Source organism: Tachysurus fulvidraco, chromosome 7 (assembly GCF_022655615.1).
Source record: "Tachysurus fulvidraco isolate hzauxx_2018 chromosome 7, HZAU_PFXX_2.0, whole genome shotgun sequence".
NCBI classification, from domain to species: domain Eukaryota; kingdom Metazoa; phylum Chordata; class Actinopteri; order Siluriformes; family Bagridae; genus Tachysurus; species Tachysurus fulvidraco.
Window position 1 is genome coordinate 16,868,215 of NC_062524.1, and position 16,515 is coordinate 16,884,729.

Genomic DNA, 16,515 nt, shown 5'->3' on the forward strand with positions numbered 1-16,515 from the left:
ACAAATGGAGATAAAACACCAAGGAAATCATCTGCCTGCAAAACCTTTCATTAGTCCAAAGTGTCAATCACTCTAAGCTAGAAGATTTGTTGTTTTACCTTTCCCTTCATGGCCTCCACTCCAGCTTTGAGTTTGGGCACAACACTGTTGGGAGGAAGCCCTTTCTCCAGCTGGTTTACGTACTTGTTGTATTTGTTCACCTGAATGCTCAGGATCTCTGGATCGAGATCATGAAATGTACTCTGTAACACACACACAGAATAATGGCTGGATCAGAATAATAAGGAAGAGACGAAAGATCCATGTATCATAAACACGTTTGGAAATTTAATAAACTTTCTTCCAGGTTCCATGTAAGAGCCTTAGTGCAGGAACTTTAGCCCAGAAAATCAGTCCAAGTACCTAACACTCCAGTTTAAATCTAGGAATTGAATGCCTAATAAATTTATCCCATGAATTTATATCCAGGGACATTATTCCAGCAATTTTAACTCAATAATCATATTTAAATTAAAACATTTTTGCCCAGTCCTGGATTTAAAAGAGTACAATTCATCATATCTATGAAACTTTTCCTAGCACAGGAAACTTAATCCCAGGATTGTGAGGCCTATGAATCTGTATATGAGTGTGTTTACCTGCATCCAGCTGTTCTGTAACTTGTCCCACTCTTCTAACGAATCCCACAGCAAATGCTTCAGCTTCATCTCTGCACTCAACTCATCCAAAGAGTCGTACTTGGTCACTTCCACCTAACACCCCACACACACATACATATAAAGATGTGCAGAAACAACACAGAAGGCACCGAGTGCGGATATTACGTACGCTTGTGTGCTTTGACATTTCTTCTGACCTTAAAGTTCTTCTGGTAGGATTTGTAGCTTAAAGCTTGACCTTGTAGCTCATCTATGGATTGCTGGATTTTTCGCAGCAATGTATGTACTTCATCACGATTTGCATCGATATCCAAAATCAGTCTGTTCTGGAATCCCAAAAAAAAAAAAGAGAGAAACCAAGTTGTTACTTGGAAGAATTGGCTATAAATCAAAGATATTGAGTGTCTCAGCTGTCTTACCTCTGCTTGTTGTTTGATTTTCGTCACCTCGTTGGTCAGTTCCTTGATGTCTTGCTGCAGGTGCTGGCAAAACTTGGTCACGTTGGCGTCTCTCTCTGCCACCGCCTTGTCGATAGTATTATTCATAGACGTCCTGGATGGTTGGAGTGTTCTGAAAACAGCAAGGTCTTCTGGAGGAGTGGGCACGGAGTAGCTGTCAATCAACTTATACATCTCGCATACTGTCTTGACCTCCGCATCCAGGAATCCAATCTGACACACGGAGTGAACGGCAGGGGGTTAGAAAGCACGATGAGGGAAATAACTAGCAAGGCTTGTCACAAGGAACAACATCTCACCTTGTAGACAATAACAGATCATACAAACTATAATTTGGAACTCTTACCCGCTCCTGGATATCCTCCAGGAAGGTGAGGGAGTTGACGTACTCAGTGGTAGAGGTAGGCACAAGCTCCAATTTGAAGCAGGCATCCTGCATCTCAGTGATGACCGCGTCCATTTTCCTTTTAGCCAACTTCGGCAGCATTTCGTTAATGGTCTGTATGGAAGTCATTTTATTTAGTGTCACTTGCTGTTAATGTGTGTGTACAGTATATATATATAAGTACTAAGAATGTTCTTGTGTGTGAGTGACCTCTAGGCAGCGCAGTGGAGATGGTGTTAGCGTGCTTTTTAGTTGAGATGTGTCCACCAGAAGGATGCCCAGGTGTCTCTTCAATTTAACATCCAAGGCTTCCTTATGTTGCTTATGATACCTCTTCAGACTTTCACCAAAAAAAGCCAAATCTATGTCATACACACACACACACACACACACACACACACACACACACACACACACACACACACACACATATAAAAGAGAGCTACTATCTTTACAGGATTGTAAACACAAAGCCTAACAAAGTACTCTGACACTCTACCGTGGTCCTGTTCCGCAAGAGCTTCCAAGTCCAGGCTTGTGTTCTCTTTATAAAAGAGGTGGAATGACTTGAAGGTGTGGGCGTATGCGTCAGCGGCATCAAAAGCAAACTGGATGGAATTCTGGGAGTAGAAAGCACAAAATATTTCCATCTAACATTATGCAGCTGTTAGACTGAGGCTAATATGTAAGAAAAATTCTTTATTTTGATGCTGGATTGGTGTTTATACACAGAGGAATGAGAACCTTGATATTACAGATGATGTTCTGCAGGTGCTGATCATTTTCCATTGTGGCGTCTAAACCTGGACCATCACCACAGTCCTTCTCCTCGATCTGTAACACACACACAGATATAGACATATAAAGAATGTGTGTATCAGTAGTGCTGTGCTTTGTTGTTAATAATGGGTTGTGTGAATGTAGTGTTGATGGGTTGTGTGTCAGTAGTGTTGGTTGGTTGTGTGTCAGTAACGTTGATGGGTTGTGTGTCAGTAGTGTTGGTTGGTTGTGTGTCAGTAGAGCTGATGGGTTGTGTGTCAGTAGTGCTGATGGGTTGTGTATCAGTAGTGCTGATGGGTTGTGTGTCAGTGGTTTTGATGGGTTGTGTGTCAGTAGTGCTGATGGGTTGTGTGTCAGTGGTGTTGATGGGTTGTGTGTCAGTAGTACTGATGGGTTGTGTGTCAGTAGTGTTGATGGGTTGTGTGTCAGTAGTACTGATGGGTTGTGTGTCAGTAGTGTTGATGGGTTGTGTGTCAGTAGTGTTGGTTGGTTGTGTGTCAGTGGTGTTGATGGGTTGTGTGTCAGTAGTGTTGATGGGTTGTGTGTCAGTAGTGTTGATGGGTTGTGTGTCAGTAGTGTTGGTGGGTTGTGTGTCAGTAGTGCTGATGGGTTGTGTGTCAGTAGTGCTGATGGGTTGTGTGTCAGTGGTGTTGATGGGTTGTGTGTCAGTAGTACTGATGGGTTGTGTGTCAGTAGTGTTGATGGGTTGTGTGTCAGTAGTGCTGATGGGTTGTGTGTCAGTGGTGTTGATGGGTTGTGTGTCAGTAGTACTGATGGGTTGTGTGTCAGTAGTGTTGATGGGTTGTGTGTCAGTAGTACTGATGGGTTGTGTGTCAGTAGTGTTGATGGGTTGTGTCTCAGTAGTGTTGGTTGGTTGTGTGTCAGTGGTGTTGATGGGTTGTGTGTCAGTAGTGTTGATGGGTTGTGTGTCAGTGGTGTTGATGGGTTGTGTGTCAGTAGTGTTGATGGGTTGTGTGTCAGTGGTGTTGATGGGTTGTGTGTCAGTAGTGTTGATGGGTTGTGTGTCAGTAGTGTTGATGGGTTGTGTGTCAGTAGTGTTGATGGGTTGTGTGTCAGTAGTGTAGGTTGGTTGTGTGTCAGTAGTGTTGATGGGTTGTGTGTCAGTAGTGTTGATGGGTTGTGTGTCAGTAGTGTTGATGGGTTGTGTGTCAGTGGTGTTGATGGGTTGAGTGTCAGTAGTGTTGATGGGTTGTGTGTCAGTGGTGTTGATGGGTTGAGTGTCAGTAGTGTTGATGGGTTGTGTGTCAGTGGTGTTGATGGGTTGAGTGTCAGTAGTGTTGATGGGTTGTGTGTCAGTAGTGTTGATGGGTTGTGTGTCAGTAGTGTTGATGGGTTGTGTGTCAGTAGTGTTGGTGGGTTGTGTGTCAGTAGTGTTGATGGGTTGTGTGTCAGTAGTGTTGATGGGTTGTGTGTCAGTAGTGTTGATGGGTTGTGTGTCAGTAGTGTTGATGGGTTGTGTGTCAGTAGTGTTGATGGGTTGTGTGTCAGTAGTGTTGATGGGTTGTGTGTCAGTAGTGTTGATGGGTTGTGTGTCAGTAGTGTTGATGGGTTGTGTGTCAGTGGTGTTGATGGGTTGAGTGTCAGTAGTGTTGATGGGTTGTGTGTCAGTAGTGTTGATGGGTTGTGTGTCAGTGGTGTGTTGGTTGTGTGTCAGTAGTGTTGATGGGTTGTGTGTCAGTAGTGTTGGTGGGTTGTGTGTCAGTAGTGTTGATGGGTTGTGTGTCAGTAGTGTTGATGGGTTGTGTGTCAGTAGTGTTGGTGGGTTGTGTGTCAGTAGTGTTGATGGGTTGTGTGTCAGTAGTGTTGATGGGTTGTGTGTCAGTAGTGTTGATGGGTTGTGTGTCAGTAGTGTTGATGGGTTGTGTGTCAGTAGTGTAGGTTGGTTGTGTGTCAGTAGTGTTGATGGGTTGTGTGTCAGTAGTGTTGATGGGTTGTGTGTCAGTAGTGTTGATGGGTTGTGTGTCAGTGGTGTGTTGGTTGTGTGTCAGTAGTGTTGATGGGTTGTGTGTCAGTAGTGTTGGTGGGTTGTGTGTCAGTAGTGTTGATGGGTTGTGTGTCAGTAGTGTTGATGGGTTGTGTGTCAGTAGTGTTGGTTGGTTGTGTGTCAGTAGTGTTGATGGGTTGTGTGTCAGTAGTCTTGATGAGTTGTGTGTCAGTAGTGTTGGTTGGTTGTGTGTCAGTAGTGTTGATGGGTTGTGTGTCAGTAGTGTAGGTTGGTTGTGTGTCAGTAGGTGGGTTGGTTGTGTGTCAGTAGTGTTGATGGGTTGTGTGTCAGTAGTGTTGATGGGTTGTGTGTCAGCAGTGTTGATGGGTTGTGTGTCAGTAGTGTTGATGGGTTGTGTGTCAGTAGTGTTGATGGGTTGTGTGTCAGTAGTGCTGATGGGTTGTGTGTCAGTAGTGCTGATGGGTTGTGTGTCAGTAGTGCTGATGGGTTGTGTGTCAGTAGTGTTGATGGGTTGTGTGTCAGTAGTGCTGATGGGTTGTGTGTCAGTAGTGTTGATGGGTTGTGTGTCAGTAGTGTTGATGGGTTGTGCAGCTGCAGCACGTCTGTTAACTGGCACGCACAAATTTCCCCTATTTTAGCGTCACTTCATTGGCTGCTTCAGACGCTTCTTAAAACCCACCTTTTTTCCTTGGCTTTTAACACCTGATTTTGTCATTTTGTTTCTTAGTTTGTTTTCTTGTTTTTATGTCTTGTATGAGTTGAGTATTTTATGTGTATATATTTTTCTGTACAGCACTTTGGTCAACTTGGGTTGTTTTTAAAGTGCTCTATAAATAAAGTCGGGCTGTGTGTCAGTAGTGTTGATGGGTTGTGTGTCAGTTTGTTGGTTGGTTGTGTGTCAGTAGTGTTATACCTTATTGTTAATAATGGGTTGTGTGAAGGCATCAAAGTCAGAGTCTTTAACTAGAGGCTGCAAGAACAGGACTGTCTCCTGGAAACGGGAGATGATCTCTGCTACAACCTCCTGAAACACACAATAAACAAAACCTGTCCAGTCTGTCATGAAAAGAAATAGTAATAATAATTCACACACAAATACACACACACACACACACACACACACACACACGCACGCGCACGCACGCGCACACGCACCTGGAAGTCCTTGATGGATGGCTGGAAAAACAATGCATGTGTGTCCATCATCAGCTCTGTGATAAACATAGGCAACACTGAAGCTTCAGCTTTCTGTTCCGACACACTATCCTGTAACACACACACACACACACACACACACACAAGGCAACCCATGCATCACAGCAAACCTTCACAATACGCAAGCACAAACTTGGCATATACTCAGAGACAAACTAACATGCACATTAAAATGAACACACACACACACACCTTGTTGTCAGTGTCATGTGAGGCCTCACCACTGACCCAGCTCTGTATGAGTGTGTGTGACGGTGTGTGTGCTTTGTGCTCCTGGAGCGAGCTCAGCAGCTTGCTGATGGAGTGGACGGTCAGCGTGTGCAGGGAGCTCATAATCAAATAATCAGCCAAGCGGATGAAACTGCACACACACAACACACAACAACTGAACACATGATTGATTGATTGTTCTTTCATGCATTGATTATTATTCTATAACAGCATGGCCCAAAGTGTGTTATTCTTTGCATTAAGGTAAAAGTGACAAGCATGCGTTCAAAACCATTTTCTATAATCAACACTATTGTAAAAGCACGTTAAGCCATGCATTTCTCTGTGTGTGTGTGTGTGTGTGTGTGTGTGTGTGTGTGTGTGTGTGTGTGTGTGTGTGTGTGTGTGTGTGTGTGTGTGTGTGTGTGTGTGTGAGAGAGAGAGAGAGATATTGACCACGTGAGGCGATTGCAGTGGCATTTCTTGATGAGATCATTGCAGTAGACCATGTTGTCTGGAAACTCCAAATCAGCACATGGCTTTTTTTCATCTCCATCTGACACACAGAAAGACACACAAACCCACACATACAAGATTTTACACGATATAAAAGCACATACATTTGCAACAAGTGAACACGTGTGTGTTGTGTTCAGTTCTCACCTTTGCAATAGTCAGGAAGGTATCCAGCCTCCAGCATAGACGTGTTACACGCCGTCAGTGCCACCTCCTTCACCAGCTCTCTGAACTCCCTCAGCCATGATGACACCTGGAACACGCACAAAAATGAGACGCTCCGTTAAAAAAGCAAACACAACAGAAAACAAAGGATTTTAGTCTACAAACTTGATGTCATGTTAACATCCTAGTGCTGTTCGGAAGCGTAATCTGGTGCTGTGTGTTTTCTTTCTTTTTTCACCTCGTTGAGCTGAGTGTACTGATCGGCCTGGAACTCCTCGAGTGTGTACATCCGGTGCTTTTCAATTTTGCACAGGCTCATGTCGCTGATGCGATAACACAGCTCCCTGATGTTGATCAACGCTGGTCTCAGAGACTGCAATATGAAGACATGGGAAATTCATTCGTTCATTTGTCCATTCATTTATTTATTGAGATATTTCACAGGTTATAAGTGACGGTGGCAAACCACACACACACACACACACACCTCATTTATGATGAACAGGCTCTCTTGCAAAGCGCACTTGCACCTGTTGGTGATTTTGTAGCGCACGTTGCCTCGCCACAGACAGAACGCTTTAATCTTGCGGAAGAGGGCGAAGGTCGGGATGCGCTGGAGTCTTTGATGGTAAAAGTATTCTTGCTCCCAGCGCTCCAGTGACGTGAGGGTCAAGCCATCATTACTGTAGTGTGTCACGCCATCTTCGCTGATCGTGTAATAGTTTGACTTGTCCAGGGCTGAATACGGTACGATTCTGTCAGGACAAAATCTCTGGTCGGTTTAAAGTGTTAAGATGCTGTTAGAATGGAACGTCACACGCACTCACCTCACACACCCGATAAGTGTAAACCTAAATATAAATATATACAGTAATACCTTCGAGATACGAGTTTAATTCGTTCCGTGACCTTGCTCGCATCTCAAATTGCTCGTATCTCAAAACAATTTTCCCAGTTTAAATTAATTGAAAGCCCATTAATCTGTTCCAGCTCGCAAAATTCCACTCCAGTTGTTTTGTTTGTGTTTTGAATATGAAAAATGTACAGTACCTGTATTTATAAATGACAAATATTGTATAAAAACATACAGTAATAAAAGAGTTAAAAATGTTAAAAAAAAATAAACTGGTTTTACTATAAAGTGTATTATTTACCTAAGAGATCAGACGACTTGAGCTAATGGAAGATGCGCACGGAGGTTGAGGGAGGAGTAAACAGGCGGAGGAGTTTTGTCTCGTACGTACACTTTCACTTTTGTTCACTTACTCGCTACTGTACACTCTTAATGCTACTTTACACTTAAATTCAACTTAACTAAACTTCACTAAAATTAATGATGTTAACTGAAATTCTCTTAACGTAACTGAAATTAATTGCTACAATTTCTGTTTTCTTTATATTAATTTTGCTTAATTTTCTTCATCGCTTTTCTCTTCACTTTTGTTTTTGCCTTGCTTACTCACTAACATCTGCCGGTCGTTTTAATAAAAACCTGTCCAAGGAGTTTTGTTTCTTCCTCCCTTTTAAAATGTTTCGGAAATGGGTAAGGCAAGTGTCATTAAACAACGCTGATGCATGACCAGTTGCAACTATTTCTGGGATGTTCGTATCTCACACGTGGTTGTTGGGGATCTTTGTTTCGGCGGCGGCTCGGATGCTCGTATCTCACACGTGGTTGTTGGGGATCTTTGTTTCGGCGGCGGCTCGGATGCTCGTATCTCACACGTGGTTGTTGGGGATCTTTGTTTCGGCGGCGGCTCAGATGCTCGTATCTCACACGTGGTTGTTGGGGATCTTTGTTTCAGCAGCGGTGGCTCGGATGCTCGTATCTCAAAAAATGTGTTCGTATCTCAAGGCAAAAATTTGGTCGAATCACAGCTCGTATCTCAAAAAGTTCGTATGTCAAAGCACTCGTATCTCGAGGCATCACTGTAAACATTAATTTGAATCTGAAAGATTAATCATAACGCAACAGTGGAATCTTACTTCAGGTCAAAACACGATTGAGATGTCTTTGTCGTTGTCATGTAGAAGAATCCGAGGTGAGGGTTGTTCCGGATGATCTGAGTGATCTTGTACGGAGAGCGAATTCCGGCACGGATCACTTCCTCTACAGAGCCAAACTGCAGCGGTTTGGAGGTGGGCGGGGTAGGGGTGAGGCTATCAGGGCTCAGAGTGGATGTCCGGCTTTTGATGGAGCTCCTACCCTTTCTGGTAGAATAGATGGAACTCTGAGGAAGCTGCACCTACAGAGACAACACATTTCATCACACTGGAACCACTCTGGTGAGCTGTGATTGTGTTTAATCCGTGTATGGACTCGGATTGGCGAAATAAATAAAGAGACCTGTTTTTCTTTGAGATGGTCAGGAATCGGAGGGAGGTGTAATGTAGAGGAACGTGGGTCTGTCGTTTCCGTCGGAGGCATCCAGCCAACACCGACGAACCTCCCGATTTTTTTCAGGGCCGGCTAGAATACAGCACAATAAGCATACAGCATACAGCTCTTACACACAAACTCACTTATCCAGAGTGACTTAGGTTCTTTATTTCAATTTATACGACCGTTAATAAGGGGCCTTGAAGTGGCAGCTTGTTGGACGTGGGATTCAAACTCATGATCTGATCAGCAGTCCAACAACTTAAACACTAGGCTACCACTTTCAAGAGCAGCAGTGTGTCTCACCTGTAGCTCCTGGTGCACGAGTTTGGGTGCACTACGTTTTCTCAGCTTTTTAAAGGTGAGAGGTGTGATCACCAGGGCATTAGGATCGTGCTGAGGGACGCAGGGTCCTGTCGATCTGAGGCGTGACATCAGCATCTCGGTGTCCACCGGTGGGAGTGACAGGGGTACCACAGGGGTGCGCCCTCCTGGCACCCTGCGTGTGCCATCCTCACCATTCGAACCACCTGTATCGTGCGACGACAATCTGTTTCCACTGAATTCGCTGTCTGACTCCATTCCTTTTGTAATCCCTACAAATGAAATCATATAGAAGTCATAACACTCTCACTCACTCACTCATTTTCTACCGCTTATCCGAAGTCATAACAATATAATAATAATAATAATAATAATAATAATAATAATAATAATAATAATAATAATAATGTGAATCATTGTTTATATTCTGAATAAGCTTTATTCTTGCAATAGGAAACACTTGCAATTTTTTTCCGTTGCGAAAAAAAAAAAAATCGATTCATCACAAATGTAAACACGTCATTAATAATAACAGGAAAATAACAAAAATAAATAAATAAAAGACGCTATGCTAATTAGTTAGCTATCCGGCTACAAAACAAGGTAACTGCGTTAGATTTGTGCGCGAGACAGAGACATACAATAAATTATCTTTGTTTTGCTTTGCTTTTAATCTTACGAGCAAATTAAAAAGGCAAACTCACGAAATGTTTCAAGAAATGACATACTTGATAAAGTGGAATAGCGACTTCAAGCCCAGAAATAAGCGCAGAAAGTTTGAATTTGACGTTGAACGCTGGCCGCAGCGACGTCACTGATTTGTTTGTGGTTGCTAGGCAACAGTCCGCTCGCGCTATGTTTACAATCTGAATCCGAATGCGAATCAGAAAGTGCTTCATTGTGTGCTTAAGCTTTTCAAGGGGGATTGGTTTTAGTGTCATATTCAACAACACAGATAATAAAAAATAAGATGAGAATAAAAAAATAGACATAAATAAACAACAAAAAAGTGAAAAAAATATTATTTATTGAAAAATATTAAATATGACTTAATATTAAATAAATATATAGATTTCTATTTTCTATATATATCTTAAATATTTTACATTATTTAATATTTTCAAATATAAAAATATTTAGCTGATATTCTCTTTAATATTAACAACAAAGACTTTCTACTCGATGTTTAAAGGGCAAACTAAAATTCAGCATTCCACACAAAACCGACTAATAATCAGAGCTAGGAGAACGATGACCAAATTAATGATTTATTCATCCAAGGCAACATTATCTATGGATATCACAGCATATATAATAAGTGTATGAATAATGTAGTAGCTTCTGTGTCACTAATAAATTGTGTATTTATGTAAAAAAAGAATCACACAGATAAATGACATTTTCATAAAACAGATCAATTTAATAAATTTGCAAAGGCAACACAAAAAAAAATTATATAAATACATTTCTGTCTTCTGAAATGCAACAGCACATCATAAACACCAGGAATTACTGATACTGCAGATCAACACTAAAATTATCAATTATTAACCCCAGTGTATTATATTTGGTTATTTAATTCCATTCTCTCTCTAAGCTACATCTAATATTTTATATTTTCACTTTTCATAAGAACATTTCTTATGTCTGCCTCTCAGACGAGTGTAGCTTCACACTCAGTCAACGCCCGGATCATGAGCTCATCAGGAATCTCCTCTTTTCCCTCAATGGTCCTTTCCATTTTATCCAGTGCCTCCAGGTACAAAGCGTCATCATCCCAACACTCCTGTGTGTTGTCTGTCTGGAGGTGTGAAGAACATCGGTCCGTTTCGACACTCGGACTCAGCTCGATGTTTCCCAACTCGTCCATGAGGAACTGCTGATCGTCCTCGTCCTGGAAAGGGCAGGGAAGGGATATATGTTCAGATATCAAAACATGAACCATTTCTTTATCAGCAAGATGTAATTAATGATGCAATTGAGCGATGGACCTCCTTCAGCATGTAGCTCAAACACACTTCCTGTGGTAGTGGGTAACCTGTGAGAAAAGTCAGTGAAATCTATCAGAATAGGTATTTAAAATAAAAAGATACTGAGCATAATGGTGATGTGATATCTAAGTGTGACTGGTGGACTCACTAGAAGACCTGTAGTTCAGTCTCCTGCACTCAGGATCATGGCACCTTTGGTACCACACCTCTTCTTTCAGATCCACGATAATTCTGCAAGGATTTCACCGTTTTTGTTTTGTTTTTGGTATTCTGAGTAAGATTTAAAGCAAGTATCCTGGTTGTTAACGTGAGGACTTTAAAGGTGCGGTCTCCGTTGTTTGAGAAATGCATCAGAAAACTGCGTTGGGCCGCCAAACAAAACAAATCTAACTTGTAGCCAATGATCAGAAAGGGGTGTGTCTTGTCAATATGGGCGGAGAGTGTTCAGTGCGCATGTGTGAAATTAGCAGAAATCGGTTTTAACATTGACATGGGGGATAAAAACAAAAAGAAAGCAAAGAAAGGCTTACGATAAGGCAAGAAGTAGGACCTGTGTTAATATTGGATCAGCTTTCCAGCACTGGAGAGAACTGAAGCAGCTGGAAGGCCTGCGATGGGACGCTGATGTTGCTTTTTTCCTTCTCGATAGGTGAGAAACGTTGGTTTTGCTTTGTTTCACAGAACTAATATATGCCGTCCTTTGCATGATTATGCTTGTGTGTCATTTTTGCTTGTTTGTTTATCTGCAATCATATTGTTCTTCCCTTCAGCTATGATAAAGACACATTTCTTTACATTAGTTGCCTGGGTTACGTATGAATGTGTGGGTGGAGCTATCAATACAGGGGTGGTACCCATTTGGGTTAGGTGCGTGTTTGTTTTGGTGATTTTATATGTCAACATTGGCTTTCAAACAACGGAGACCCCACCTTTAACTAGCTTATCATAATGAGATCAGTCCTACAAACTTTACTATAATAAAGCAGTGACTTATTTTGCCACGATTGCTCACATGATGTTGTTGCTCTTGTGGAAGCGACCCACGTTAGAACACCAGCGGAACTTCCCAATGTCATACACCAGCAGCTGCTCCGATAAGAAGTATGTCCAGTGTCTAATACCTGTGATTGAACACACACACACACACAAGCTCATCCTGTACAGGCTCAGGACTAGACCTGTTAGGTGATAATGCAGAATTCTTTCTATTCATTTACTTACTTCCTTGAACGCCGTCTTTGTGCACCACCTTCAGCACAAAGTCATCCAGTTCCTTGTATGGTGAAGTCTGAAGTTTTCCTGCAAGCTCTGAGAATAAATCGGAATAAACCCCAAACAGCAGATATAAATGAGTAAAACATGATGAACGGTACATGATGGGATGTAATACCTGTGCCGTGTGTGCCTCTGCATTGAGCTGAACGCTGAGTTTCCTTTGAAGTAGTCTCCGGAGCATTGTGTGTCAGGATCCTCTGTGATGTGAAGCTGGATAGAAATGACCACTCGTTGGTTTGTGGGGGGATAAAGAATGTGCTTAATAACACCAAAATATGCAATAAACCTTCGTTAAAGGTCGAGATAAATAAGCAGTTTCCACCTTAGAGGCTAAGCTTTTTGTGAGAAAAATTAGTGTGTGTGTTTGTGGAATAAACTTCCAAATGACTCTTGGGTTTGACTCTCAGATTTTAATGAATCGATTAAAGTCCCTTCAACTCTCATTATTAAAATTAAGAGTCAACTCGGAGTCGATTCCAAGGTTGTTGCACAATACTTGTTGGTTTGCTAGTAGAACGTGTGATTATGTTTTTCTTTTAAATTATATTTTGAACTCAACGGGCTTGGATGGAAGGCCAGTTCTTTGTTGCGGTGTATGCACCATTGTAGATGCTAATAGTGATAAAACCCAGACCCTCAATATCATCTGCGTGACACAAATTACATTAATGATGCACCTTTGTGTGTTTCAGTCATTTATTTGCAGTATTCACATTAAATTATTTTATTTGCGATAAGGATTTTTGGATTAATTGCCTGCGTTAACGTTGACAGCCCTAACATGTATGTATGTATATATATATATATTATATATATATATATATATATATATATATACACACACACACACACACACACACACACACGTATATATATATATATATGTATATGTTTTTTCATGTACCGTGCCACCCCTAATTTCATACACACATAACTACTACACCAATATTGTCAGACTTACATAATTACCTCACGTTGGTGATCAAAGAGGCCAGGAATATGCGTTCCTCCTCTGTAGTATGCTTGTTGGAAACTGGGATAAACTCGTTATCCTCGGCTACGGAGAAGGCAGCATTCTTCCCCAGCTTGGACGACTTGTACAGACGGAAGTTTCGGTTTTTGGTGTACACGCCTGCGTAGTACATTATATTTAATGTAGAAACACTGTAGACAACGGTGTATCCCAAATACAGTATTTCCCAGACATGTGTTGAACCTCGTCAAAGACCAAACCGAGTTTTCCGTGACAAAGCTGTACGTAACCTTACCAAGATCCACAAAGAGCTGCTTTTGTCCATCCTTTCCCTTCACTATCAAAAAGCTCAGGTCTTCCTCGTCCTCATGCTTCATTCTCTTTGACTGAGGCCCGTTGCTGGCTTCATCAACGTTTTCTGGAGAGTTCTCAGAGCTGCGTAGGTCATTTTATAACCCGTGTATAAAAATACAGTAATCATAAACTTGGATTCGTGTTGAAAAAGTAAATTGCGGATCGATATATAAATTATGTAGTTTTGCTCACCCTTTATGGAGATGTTTCAGTGCTGGTTTGAGTATGTGATGGATGAAACTGCCTAAAATAGAAAGACAATACATACAGCATTCAGTGTAGAAATAAATTACATAATAAATGACAAGAGTGGTGCAATCAGTGAATGAGCAAGAGAGTCATTCCGTGAGTGAGCGAGTCACGGAGCGAGTCATTCCGTGAGTTAGTGAGTCACGGAGCGAGTCATTCCGTGAGTTAGTGAGTCACGGAGCGAGTCATTCCGTGAGTGAGTGAGTCACGGAGTAAGTCATTGTGAGTTAGTGGGTCACGGAGCAAGTCATTCTGGGAGTGAGCGAGTCACGGAGCGAGTCATTCCATGAGTGAGCGAGCCATTCCGTGAGTGAGCGAGTCATTCCGCGAGTGAGCGAGACATTCCGCGAGTGAGCAAGTCATTCCGTGAGTTAGTGAGTCACGGAGCAAGTCATTCCGTGAGTGAGCGAGTCACTGAGTCACGGAGCGAGTCATCCTGTGAGTGAGCGAGTCATACCGTGAGTGAGCGAGTCATACCGTGAGTGAGCGAGTCATACCGTGAGTGAGCGAGTCATACCGTGAGTGAGAGTATCAATGAGTAAAAAAGAATGAGTAAGGTGAATGAGTGAAAGAGTTAAAGAATGAGTAAGTTTAAGAGTGAATGAAGTCTCCATGCCTGCTGTAAGTATCACGCACTCACCGACATGCCTGTTGTCCTTGAACGCACAGTCGGACAGGATGAAGATGAGATGGCGGCTGAACTTCTCGGCTGTGCTGGAGTCCAGATTCAGCACGTCCCTCGCCGAGTACTTTAGACCGTACACCTTCTCCAATTTCACACATACATACTGATGTTGAAAAAAAACACCACAGATTCTTATAATCTACTTGTAAGAGATAATTAGTAATGTGTTAGATTTATTACTCGTACAGTATGTACGCCACACACCACCACACTGGAACCCGGGGGCATTTTTTACCTGAATCAGTGACGCCACCATCTTTGTGCCATCCATGTGTTTATTAGAAGCTACATCAAACTCCAGGTCAAAGTAGAGCTTACATACAGCGCCATCAGGAATCACTTCATAGCAGTGCATCAAGGACTGTCTGTGTGAACTATGTGTAGAGACATGTTGGATTATATGGTGTAGAAATGACAGAGTGTAATTACACCGTACTGATGTTCAGAGTAGATGAATAATGATATTCCATGTGAATAACTAGGTCAAATTACCTGTAGTAGTGCCAGAGCTCACTGTAGCTGGTCACTAAATAAATCCTCTGCCCTGCACCTGTGCTTTCTTTCTCCAGAGCAAACACGTGCACATCCTGAAAAAAGCAAACACTAAAAATACGGTCCCTACAATATAGTGCTGTTTCAAAGCAGATCCCATTCCTTTGTTTGTACCTGCTTGCAGCACTGGCTAAAAGCAATGGCATTGCTCTGGCGAGGGAACAACCTCCATATAGAGGACGGCTGCCAAGGCCGGGACAGACGAGCTTTATACGGACAGCTGATTGGGGCGGACTGGTAGGATAAAGCCCTCTGCTCCACCGCCTTCACTCGGTCCTGCCACTTTCCCCTCATCATCATCACGACGCTGTTAATTTAGGGCACCATTACAGCTTACACTGTAAAAAAAAAAGGCACAGAAAGGAAGTAACGTATATAGATTACATATAGGTTTTATATATATATGTTATCGGCTCCAATAAAATGTATGTGTGTTTGTGTGTGTATGTTTATGTGTGTGTGTGTGTTTATATATACCCCGGATAAGCGGTAGAAGAAGGAGAAGAAGATATATATATATATGTGTGTGTGTGTGTGTGTATGTGTGTGTGTGTGTATGTGTGTGTTAAAACACTTAACAGTATAACTTTTGAGGTTTTACACATAATTTCTCACACAGCATTCAGAGTTGTGTAAACAATTGCAATCAGTCCAGGTCTCACGTGATTTTACCACAGACTCGAGTCTCAGCACACACTTTAATTACATTACAATGAAATATAGACCTTACCAAAATGGCGGGAACCGTTGACGTGACGCGGAGGTTATAAACAACCGCCTTATTAGGTGTACTATTTTGTTTCGTCTAAATGTATCTATGTATAAAAGTGACAGAGTTTTGCTTTCTAACTAATTACATCAGACCGACAACCTTTATCACGTGTTTGTTTACACCTCAAAAATCAGTTAAATATTCGGTCTCGTGCATTTACAAAAAATAAACATCTAAATAAGTAAAACACGTAATGTCAGGCACTATTCAACCCAATTATTAACACTTACCGTTTTATTGATATCCTGTCATGTTTTGGACATTTTACGAAGCTACCTTTACTTCCAATTATAAATCTGACAACTTGTCACGCGCAGTAATGTTTTGGATATACGCGGGCCGCAGTGCATGACAGGAAGACAATGAATTTACAACGGTGCCAGATTGAACTATTTCGTGCAATAAACTTAAAGGAAACATTATTCAAACTCGACTTTCTTTCTTCTTGTTTTTAAATAACGTGTTTTAATTATTTTTTAAAATATGTTTTTTAACTGTTTTTTTATTTTGTAAAAGTGTATAGCTGTCGTGCACCAACACGCAGAAATGTGAATAATATGAGATAGTTCTGATTTTATTTTTATTTATTTTTTATAAGTAATTTCT

General features: G+C 41.7%; 2 protein-coding genes across 5 annotated transcripts in view; both read right to left on the minus strand.

Moving 5' to 3' along the window:
- Positions 1 to 9,912, minus strand: part of dnah6 (dynein, axonemal, heavy chain 6) — a 48,988-nt gene extending 39,076 nt beyond the window's left edge. The window contains exons 1-19 of one of the 3 annotated variants that reach the window (XM_047816503.1): positions 9,787 to 9,912; positions 9,041 to 9,330; positions 8,702 to 8,824; positions 8,341 to 8,600; positions 6,842 to 7,109; positions 6,593 to 6,727; positions 6,337 to 6,442; positions 6,130 to 6,229; positions 5,656 to 5,824; positions 5,404 to 5,514; positions 5,162 to 5,272; positions 2,247 to 2,336; positions 2,002 to 2,122; positions 1,713 to 1,864; positions 1,464 to 1,616; positions 1,079 to 1,330; positions 857 to 985; positions 639 to 752; positions 99 to 242 (exon numbers count right to left, since the gene is read on the minus strand). In XM_047816503.1, coding sequence (XP_047672459.1) covers positions 99 to 242; positions 639 to 752; positions 857 to 985; positions 1,079 to 1,330; positions 1,464 to 1,616; positions 1,713 to 1,864; positions 2,002 to 2,122; positions 2,247 to 2,336; positions 5,162 to 5,272; positions 5,404 to 5,514; positions 5,656 to 5,824; positions 6,130 to 6,229; positions 6,337 to 6,442; positions 6,593 to 6,727; positions 6,842 to 7,109; positions 8,341 to 8,600; positions 8,702 to 8,824; positions 9,041 to 9,316 — 2,814 coding nt within the window. In that variant the 5' untranslated portion in view covers positions 9,317 to 9,330; positions 9,787 to 9,912. Of the gene's footprint in view, positions 1 to 98; positions 243 to 638; positions 753 to 856; positions 986 to 1,078; positions 1,331 to 1,463; positions 1,617 to 1,712; positions 1,865 to 2,001; positions 2,123 to 2,246; positions 2,337 to 5,161; positions 5,273 to 5,403; positions 5,515 to 5,655; positions 5,825 to 6,129; positions 6,230 to 6,336; positions 6,443 to 6,592; positions 6,728 to 6,841; positions 7,110 to 8,340; positions 8,601 to 8,701; positions 8,825 to 9,040; positions 9,331 to 9,762 lie in introns of all 3 variants that reach the window. The other 2 variants (XM_047816502.1, XM_047816504.1) reach the window with 2 other exon arrangements.
- A 543-nt stretch (positions 9,913 to 10,455) lies between these two features.
- primpol (primase and polymerase (DNA-directed)) lies at positions 10,456 to 16,285 on the minus strand. 2 transcript variants are annotated; one of them, XM_047816537.1, is made up of 14 exons: positions 16,140 to 16,285; positions 15,252 to 15,475; positions 15,078 to 15,172; positions 14,821 to 14,959; positions 14,541 to 14,688; positions 13,844 to 13,895; positions 13,593 to 13,732; positions 13,294 to 13,456; positions 12,440 to 12,534; positions 12,271 to 12,357; positions 12,062 to 12,170; positions 11,198 to 11,280; positions 11,050 to 11,096; positions 10,456 to 10,952 (listed from the first exon to the last, which is right to left on the minus strand). In XM_047816537.1, the coding sequence occupies exons 2-14, from the start codon at positions 15,435 to 15,437 to the stop codon at positions 10,713 to 10,715; spliced, it is 1,584 nt and encodes a 527-aa protein (XP_047672493.1). In that variant the 5' UTR covers positions 15,438 to 15,475; positions 16,140 to 16,285; the 3' UTR covers positions 10,456 to 10,712. The 2 variants fall into 2 exon arrangements, with proteins under 2 accessions (XP_047672493.1, XP_047672494.1); XM_047816538.1 differs by lacking the exon at positions 16,140 to 16,285 and adding an exon at positions 15,717 to 15,733.
- Between the last annotated feature and the right edge of the window lie 230 nt (positions 16,286 to 16,515).

Bases quoted from the DNA above. Each gene is read 5' to 3' on its own strand.
- primpol (XM_047816537.1), bottom strand. From the start codon at position 15,437: ATGATGATGAGGGGAAAGTGGCAGGACCGAGTGAAGGCGGTGGAGCAG. The intron at 14,960-15,077 runs GTAATTTGACCT...CTCTACACATAG, and splicing joins GAGCTCTGGCACTACTACAG to TTCACACAGACAGTCCTTGA. The intron at 11,281-12,061 runs GTGAGCAATCGT...AAATCCTTGCAG, and splicing joins CACAAGAGCAACAACATCAT to AATTATCGTGGATCTGAAAG.